General features: G+C 65.7%; 3 protein-coding genes across 3 annotated transcripts; 2 read left to right on the top strand and 1 right to left on the bottom strand.

Moving 5' to 3' along the window:
• Positions 1-2,158: 2,158 nt before the first annotated feature.
• EMIHUDRAFT_244715 (hypothetical protein) lies at positions 2,159-3,579 on the top strand (the record flags this gene model as incomplete). The annotated part of the gene is made up of 6 exons (XM_005769107.1): positions 2,159-2,590; positions 2,670-2,717; positions 2,834-2,888; positions 2,960-2,997; positions 3,081-3,185; positions 3,316-3,579. The coding sequence occupies 6 exons, from the start codon at positions 2,159-2,161 to the stop codon at positions 3,577-3,579; spliced, it is 942 nt and encodes a 313-aa protein (XP_005769164.1).
• A 598-nt stretch (positions 3,580-4,177) lies between these two features.
• On the bottom strand, positions 4,178-6,051 carry EMIHUDRAFT_370211 (hypothetical protein). Its single transcript, XM_005769106.1, has 6 exons — positions 6,018-6,051; positions 5,787-5,934; positions 5,586-5,663; positions 5,365-5,450; positions 4,949-5,074; positions 4,178-4,768 (listed from the first exon to the last, which is right to left on the bottom strand). The coding sequence occupies exons 1-6, from the start codon at positions 6,018-6,020 to the stop codon at positions 4,601-4,603; spliced, it is 609 nt and encodes a 202-aa protein (XP_005769163.1). The 5' UTR covers positions 6,021-6,051; the 3' UTR covers positions 4,178-4,600.
• Positions 6,052-6,328: 277 nt separating this feature from the next.
• On the top strand, positions 6,329-6,915 carry EMIHUDRAFT_370209 (hypothetical protein; the record flags this gene model as incomplete). Its single annotated transcript, XM_005769105.1, has 1 exon — positions 6,329-6,915. A coding segment is annotated over one exon (587 nt), but the record flags the coding sequence as incomplete, so codon positions are not given.
• Between the last annotated feature and the right edge of the window lie 1,467 nt (positions 6,916-8,382).

Here is an 8,382-nt window from a genome sequence, read left to right as displayed (position 1 = left end):
GGACCCCCCCAGCAGCAGAGCTGCTTGCTGCCTGGGGTGTGTGGGGTGTCCGGAGGCCGCCCCATGCAGACAGAGCTGCGACGGACCGCAGTGTCTCCCTGGCGTCGTTCGGCCGGCCGGACCCAACCACATCCGACCCGTCGGGCTCGATGTTTGAGCGGTACGCTCGAGGCGGTTGTGTTCACCGCGCCTTCGAGCCCAATACACCTAGCAGCCCGACCGCCGCGAAGCGTGATGATAGCGAGAGGTGTACTCCGCGAGGTTGAGCGCTGCACGCGGTACTTGGCGGTGTCGCAGCGTCGAGCAACACTCGGTGTCAGAGCGTCGCGCCAAATCAGTAGTCTCATCACCGAGTGATTGCTGGCCTGTGGCGTATGACCTCACGCGGATATCACCAACGATGAGCATGCGAAGATAGGGAACAATATCTTGTACAGGCTGTGCTCCCTGCTGTGCCACGGCGTATGCCGATGGGCTGCGAGAGCCGTATCTTCCCTCCTTGAGGCAGAGGCGCCGCGATGCACGAGAGGCGTAGAAGAGAGGCTGGCGTGCCCCGCACCTCCCGGTTGGCAGTAGGAGGGCCCGCCGGTGAGACCACTGATTTTGGTGCCGACCATAAATTATCGCCACTGGAACGCATGGGCATGCTACTTTTACAGCTGCTGTCTGTAGACTGTACAGAGATGCCAGCACCCCCCACAGGCAGAGCGCTCCTGCTGGGGGGGGGGGGTCCGGACCCCCCCAGCAGCAGAGTGCTGCTGCTGGGGGGGTAAGGATGTGTATAAATATTGAATATATTGCTCCAATACTTAGAGGCGCAGTCAATCTCCAATATATTGTCAATACTTAGAGGGGGTTGGCCCTGGTCTGGTCGGGGTGGACTCCGTTTCCAGCGATGGGAGGTCCATCCCGGGCTTGAGGACGCTCGAAAATCGCCTTAAATGGGCCAAAATCGCTTGAAAATCGCGATTCGCATCAAAATCGCTTTCTGCCATGCTTTCTACTCGCAAATCTTTCGATTTCAAGCCACCACATAGGCGATGTTTGGGTCAAATTTCAACATTTTATGCTTTTTGAGGTAAAAATCAGCGATCAATACGTCAATATATTGTCAATACTTAGAGGGAAGGCTGTCAATATTCAATATCAATACTTAGAGGGGCGAGAATCAATATTTATACACATCCTTAGGGGGGGGGGGTCCCGACCCCCCCAGCAGCAGAGCGCTGCTGCTGGGGGGGGGGTCGGCCATGGCTTTAGATGTGCAGGGGGGGTACCGAGCAGTGAGCGGCCGCTCAGGAGCTTGGCCGCGGAGAAAGGCAAGCTGTTCGCCCTGCGCTCAGCACGCAGCCGCAGAACACGCTTGCGTGGCGTGTCATCCGTGCCTGGAATGACCGTGTCGTACTGGTATCGACGGCCATTCCAGAAGGCGGGGCAGTTTTCGATTGCCGAAGCTGCTGTCTGCACGACCCGAGCCCCCGCGAGGTTCACAGCCTTGTTATTGAGAAGAAAGTACCTCCTATGGCGCTGTGCGCTGGTCTGTGAGAGGTTGAGGTGCGAGCCCTGGAGGCCCTGGGGATGGGGTGAGACTACCCGCGGGCCTAGAAGGCCCGCGCGCAGGGGGGGTGGGACATTGAGACCGGTCATGAATGAGTGCGCGACACGCATGTTGCGAGCAGCGTTGTTGATGTTCTGCGCGTCGCCACAGACGGCGGCGCGCGAGAGCTGTTGCGAGTGGTGCTGGACGAAGCCCCGGGCGCTGCCGGAGGCTGTGCCGTAGTCGGTGCGGTCGACGGCGCTCGGGCTGCCGACCTCTTTGGCGAAGTTGAAGATGATTCTCTTGGTCGGCGGCGCAATGCCGCCCTGGCTTTCGACGAGACCAATTTTGACGATTCCGTTCATGCATCATGGCATGGAGCGCGTCGTAGTACTGTCCCTTGTGCTCTTTGACCCAGCCTTTGCCGGTCGCATGGACGAGCGGCCCCTGTGACTTGTGGCCGCGCTCTTTGCACCCAAGAACCTTGAGCAAGGTTTGGTCGAGGGTGCCGCCTAAAAAATTGTGGTAAGCCCCCCAAAAAGAAAGAAAAAAACTGTTTTTCCGCGCGAGGACTTTTCGAGACTTTCCGAGAGTTGGCCTTTTTGCCATCGCCCAGCCAGCATGGTGGCTGACCTGCTGCTGGCTAAGCTGCGCGAGCTACAGGCAACAGTCGAGTCGACAGAGCCGGAGGCGTCCATCCTTCCGACATGCCTCTCCCTCCTCGATCAGCTCGGCACGGTGCTCGGCGGCGGCGGCCCTCCCCCTTTAACGACCAGGGAGGACCGGTACGGCGGCGTCGAGATTGAGGTACCGATTTCTGCCGCGGACACGCCGCACGCGCTCGGCGTTGAGCTCAGCCGCCGGATTGAGCAGTGGGCCGCCGCGGGCAAGCGAGGGCTCTGGCTCAAGATCCCGCTGGAGTGCGCCGCCTTTGCGGGCTCGGCGGCGGCGCAGGGCTTCCAGTTCCACCACGCAAAGCCGGAGTACGTCGAGATGACCCGCTGGCTGCCTACCGACCAGCCGAGCCCGCTTCCCGCCTACGCCTTCACCCAGGTACCCACCACCGCTCACCCGAGCCGTCACCAAAGTGTCTACTGCCGCCTTTCGCCCACGCCACCGCCTGCGCCTTTAGGTCGGCGTCGGCGGCGTCGTCGTCAACTCCGCGGGCCATGTGCTGATGGTGCAGGAGCGCGGCTCGGCAACACCTCGGCCGACTTCAGACCACTTCGGCTGCCTCGGCCAACCTCGGGCCACCTCGGCTGCACCTCGGCCCAGCTCCAGGCATCCGCCGTGCAGGAGCGCGTCTCTCCGACGGCGAAGATGCAGGGCAGCTGGAAACTGCCGGGCGGGCGTCGCGCGCGCACCGGAGGGCGAGGCTCTTTGGAGGGCCCTTCTCTGACGCTTCTCGGAGCCTCCCACCAGGCGGGCTCGCCGATCCGGGTGAGGACTTTGCCGACACGGTCGCGCGCGAGGCGCGCGAGGAGGCCGCCCTGGCCGCCGCCTCCGGCGGACGCCTCTGAGGCTCTCGGAAGCTTCCCGCAAGGTGCGCGAGGAGACGGGGATCGCCGCCTCGCTGTCCAACGGCGGCGGCGTCGTCTCGCTGCGCCACTCGCACGGTTTCCGGTTCGGCGTGGGCGACTTGTACGTGGTCTGGCGTGGGAGAGATGCTGAGGCTCGGTCGGGAGGGGGCCGAGAGGCGCGCCGTCGAGAGTAGGCGGCGAGTCTGTGCGCGAGGGCAGCGCACGCCGCCAAACGGTGACCATGCAACCATTAGTTAGGTGGTCAAGCTCGTGTGCGAGGGCAGCGAGGAGATCCAGATGAACGAGCGCGAGCTCGCCGGCGCGCGGTGGGTGCCGTGGGAGGAGGTCCGGGCGATGGTGGCGCCTCCGAGCGCAGAGAGCTTTGACGGAAAGGTGAGCCAGACCAACCTCGATTTCATCTCCAGCGCGCTCAGCGGAGCGCTCATCGCCGGCACGCCCACGCCAAGCAGCCGGCCGGGCGTAAGCTCGATGGTCTACACGGCGCGCGCAGCGGAGACTTAGGCGCCTCTGCTCTACCGTACGCTTGGTTCGGAAATTCGCCCAGACAACCAAACGCAATCCCGCAGCGCGCAAAGCGTGTAAGATTCGGACTCGTTTATCCATCGCGGTGGACGGATAGCCGCACATGAGTGGGGAGCGGCGTCTTCCCTGCACGCCCGCTCCACGATTGCCAGCGCCAGGCGTAGTGCAGCGGGCGGGTGGGAACCGGATTGGGCGGGGAAGAGACGGGCGGTACTCGTTGTGAAAGACGAGCACGTACGGGGGAAGGACCGAGGGTTGAGGAAATCGGGGGACGCGACCCACCTCGCCAGGCAGGACGGTCCCGCGATCCCGCGCCTCTCGCGTCCACTGGTTGCTGTACATCCGCCTCTCCGCTCTCCGCGCGGCGCGCACCGCCCACTGCCGCCCACCGGGGTCTCTCTGCTCTCCCTCCTCTGCCGACGGGGCGGCTCTAGGTCTAGCTACTCCGCGGAAAAAGGCGAAATAAAATCCGTCTCCGCACTCCGGAGGTCCGGACTCTCCCGTCTCCGCACTCCGGTCTCCGGTCTCAACACCGAAAAAAAGCGCGGAAAAGCACCTCAATCCTCATCTCGGAGACATCAGATGGGAAAATCATTACCCGTTGGTTACTCTATTCTCGGCATCTCGGTACTCGGACTCTCGGTCCTCTTTCTTTACATGCGGCTCTGAGCGGGGCGGTTTGAGCGCGGCGGGACACACACCTAAACCAAGCGGCACGTGTGTGTGTGACTGTGCGCGCGCCCCCCGGTGTGCGTGAGGATACCCGCAAAGATCTCGTCCGCTGCTTGAATCCCCCCCGCAGCGTCGCAGTGTCGCCTGCCTAGTCCTATAAAGTACACCGGCCGCCGACGCAAGAGGCTACCTCCTGCCGCGCCGGCCGCTTCATCGTCGCCACATGCATCGAACGGCACATCATCTCGACGGCACGTCCCAAAAGGCCCCTGGTCGCAACCCCACGCCCGGCCAGACGGCGCGCACACCCTCGGTCCCTCGCTGCGCCTCATAGCCGCTTGATGGACTTCTTCTTCTCCTGCCTCCTCTTCTCCGCCTCCTTGGTCTCGATTGGCTTTTGCCGCTTCTCCACCGGCCCCCCCTCGCCCGTCGCGCTCGTGCCCGCCGCGCCCGCCGCGCCCGCTACCCTCGCATGCACCTCCGTCATCATCGCCGCCTGCGCGCCGCAGGTCGGGCGCGGGTCGGGTCGGGCGCGCGCGCTCCGCTCGCGCGATGCGGCGCGGGCGATGCGATGTGGCGCGGTGCGTGCGTGCGTCAAGGGGGTGCGGCGCGACACGGCGGAGCGTGCATCACGGCATTGCGTGCGGCGTTGCGCGCGTGCGGTGCGTGCGCGCGCCTTTTTGAAGTACTGGTCGTAGTCCTCCATAAATAGCTTGCCCGCCTCCTCGTTGAGTGCAGACTCTGGGAAGGGGTTGATGAGCAGGCAGCGAACCACCTGCAGCACGTGCCCGACGCCAACGTCCTGCGATGGGGCGGAGGGGAGGAGGCGGTGGCTGGAGGCGGTGGCGGGAATCAGGAGGGAAGGAGGCGGCGACGGCGCCGGTGGTCCCTCTCTCTCGGCAAGGCGTAGAAGCGGCACGGCGGCGTGCTCTCGAGGTGTGCGTGCGCGCGTGCGTGTGCGCGCGTGCGTGTGCGTGAGTGTCGCGGAGGTGCGGCCGACCTGCGTCCAGCACGCGCTTGAGCGTGTGTGCGGACGCGCGTCTCCCGCACTCTCGGCTAGATCTACGGCCACATCTCGGCTCGATCTCGGGCCTGCTTCCAGTCGCGCTTCAGCGTGTTGACGCATATCTCGCCAGCCTTTGAGATGTTCGGGTGGTAAATCTTGGTCAGAAAGTAGCCTGCGGGCGCGGCGCGGTCGACAGGGCGGTGAGAGCGCGCCGCACAGGGGACGGGAGGCGAGGGCGCGCGGGACAGCGGCGCGCGACACTGCGGCGGCGGCGGCGGCGGCGCGCAGCAGGGCAGAGCGCGCGGACCCTTTGGAGGCGAGGCGGGGTAGTCGCTCGGCAGCACCAGCTTCACCTTGAAGGTGCCGCTGTGGAAGGGCGTCGCCACTGCGCGCGGCGGCCGCAGGAAGGGTCAGACTGTGCAGACAGTGCCAGAGGAGGGCGCGCGCAGCGGTGCAGCCATGTGGAGCGGCGCATCGAGCGCGGGCAGGCCGCGCGCGCGGCGCGCACCGGGCCCTGCGATGTCAGCGACGATGTTGGTGATGTCCTCCTCGTTGAGGAGCACCTTGATGCCCTCCAGCGGCTCGTTGGTAAGCTTCCTCAGCTCTTTCGCCACCGCCATGACGACGCTCGGCGCGATGTTCTCGTTGGACTGAGACTGCGCGAGGCGAGGCGCGAGACGAGCGACGTGAGGCCGCGTGTGTGGGGGAGGGCAGCCCGGGGGGGAGGGCAGCCAGGCACCATGCAGCACTCGCCACTCACTCCTCACGCTGTGCTCTCTCGAACGCTGAAGTAAGAAGAAACGAATGAGCGCTGAGGGTCAGACCCAGGGGGAAACTCGCCTTTTTTCAACCCGCCTCTGCCTGTCGAGGCTAACCGTGAACAGTAACCGTGAACAGGATGCGTAGGATGTGGTCATCACACGCATGCCGCTCGGAGCGGATTTCCCCAAGGGCTCTTGGGGGGTGTGATAGAGCGAGCTGGGGATGGGCGAGGATTGGCCTATTCTTTTCGCCAGGAGGGCTGATGCCCGGCCTGAACAGCTGACCGGCATGGTCGTCGTCCTGGACCCGCTGTACGTCACCCTTTTCGTGGACGACGGCGACCCTCTCGCGACGCTCCACGTGCAGGACGCGGCCTACTTCAAGTTTGGCACCACTGAGGTGATCGAGACTCCGGCGACGCACGTGCACTTGCGCCACAAGAAGTACAACACCCTGAACGGCGCGTGCGTCGGCGTCCTCGACGACATAATGCCGAGCTGGCGGACGGCGCGGGGACGCGGCGACCCGCACGTCGCGTGGATGTACGTGGTCGGCGAGCTGCCGCACAGCGAATTCTCCTCGCAGGGCGCGCGCACCGGCCTTCTCGACGGCCACCATTCGTTCGTCTCGCCCCTCGCGGCGACGCGCCGGATCAGCGTGCGGCGGTCGCCGGACGGCACTGGCCGCTGGGTCCCGGCGCACGTGCTGCGCCCCTTCATCCCGGCAGGCGTGCCCGATAATGTTGCTGTGCAATGCGTGCGCGAGCTGATTGCCAAGGGCGGCCACCATTCGGGCGCGCACCGCAAGGAAAAGAAGCGGGCGCGCGAGGAGAGGAGGCGCGACGGGGAGGGGGCGGCGCCGCCGCAGCAGCAGCAGGGCGGGGCGCGAAGGCCCGCCAGCGCGGCCACGCAGCTGCCCGCTGGGTGGGTCTCGGGCGTCGACCCCGCCACGGGCCACCTCTACTACCACCACACCCCCAGCGGGCGGTCGCAGTGGGAGTGGCCGGAGGGAGCGGGAGGCGGCGAACCGTCCGCCGGCACGTCGAGCGGCGGCGGTCCCTCCCCCGCGGCGCCCAAGCGCCCCACCAAGATCCACACTAGGGACGGCATGATGTACTTTGTGGACCGGCTCGGGCCGCTGCCGCACGAGATAGTGCGGACAGAGATGCGCGGGCCGCCCGGCAACGCGTACAAGGTCTTGTGCATGAGGCCGGTCGCACCGACGGACGAGACTTGCGAAGCGCTCGGCCTCGCGAGCCGCTCCGGCCCGCCACCCGAGGAGGTGTTTGTGAAGAAGCAGGAGCTCGTCTTCATGCACGAGCGCTTCCGGCAGTATTGGTGCCTCGCCGCCCGCCGGATTTCCCCCCCCCCCCCCCCCCGACAGCGCCCCGTGGCGAAGGTTGCGCTCATCCCAACCCCCGCTGCCAGGTACGAACGCGCCGGCGGCGATGACGCCCTTAAGGCCTCGCTCTTCGAGGCCGTGTCTCGCTACGCTGCAAAGCGCAGCGAGAGACTAAGCGAGGAGCAAGCCTTCCGCTCGCTGGCAAAGTGCCCGGCACCGACGCCGGTGCCGACCGAGTTTGTCCGTGACGCTTCGGCGCTGAACCCAGAGACACAGTAAGGCCGGGGAGGAGCCCGCCGCCACGTGTCTCTTCTAGGAGTCGCTCGTCTCGCGCTTGTGAGTTGTGTGGTCGGAGCTGTCCCCTGTCCGTTAGCGTCGGTAAGTGTGTGTGTGCGGAGTGTGCGTGCTCGTTCATGGCTAGCGCGAGTTCCGAGTACTGATCGACTACAGTAACGTTGTCAGTCCGATGCTACAGTCAGCGTCATGCTACATGCAGCATGCACACATGCCATGTGGCGCGGACGCGACGGCGCACATGCACGATGGATGCACTGGCCGGTGCCGCGCCGGCCACTGTTCCCGTACCAGATGCGGAAATCGACCCTCTCCCAGGACCAAGGACCACACGTCCACAAACCGCTCAACCGCAACAAATGTCCACTCAACGCAACCCTCCGGCACCCCGCTCTCGCTCAAGCCTCGACCGCTCTCGTCGAGATTCCATCCTCAGTTCGGTCGGTCCGTGTCCGCCCCCTACCGTACCTTCGGCTCCGGGCGCCTTGCCTACGACCCCTTCGACCCCATCTTCTTCGACCCCTTCTTCTTCGGCGCCGCCTTCTTCGGCGCCGCCTCGGCCGCCGCGGTCGCCGACTCCGCCGCCTGCGCCGGCGCTGCCGCCTCCACCGACGGCTGCAGCGCCGCCTTGGCGCCAGCGCCGGCGTCGCGCACAGCCCAGCCGCGAGAGCCGGCGTCCCAGGGCAACCGTGCGCAGACGCGAGGCG

Source organism: Emiliania huxleyi (genome assembly GCF_000372725.1).
Source record: "Emiliania huxleyi CCMP1516 unplaced genomic scaffold EMIHUscaffold_430, whole genome shotgun sequence".
NCBI classification, from domain to species: domain Eukaryota; phylum Haptophyta; order Isochrysidales; family Noelaerhabdaceae; genus Emiliania; species Emiliania huxleyi.
The sequence above is the reverse complement of the archived record's forward strand: the minus strand, read 5'-3'. Positions and strand labels throughout refer to the sequence as shown.

Bases quoted from the DNA above. Each gene is read 5' to 3' on its own strand.
- EMIHUDRAFT_370211 (XM_005769106.1), bottom strand. The intron at 5,451-5,585 runs GTCCGCGCGCTC...CCGCGCCCGCAG, and splicing joins CCCCGCCTCGCCTCCAAAGG to GCTACTTTCTGACCAAGATT. The intron at 5,075-5,364 runs GCCCGAGATCGA...GCCCCATCGCAG, and splicing joins TGAAGCGCGACTGGAAGCAG to GACGTTGGCGTCGGGCACGT.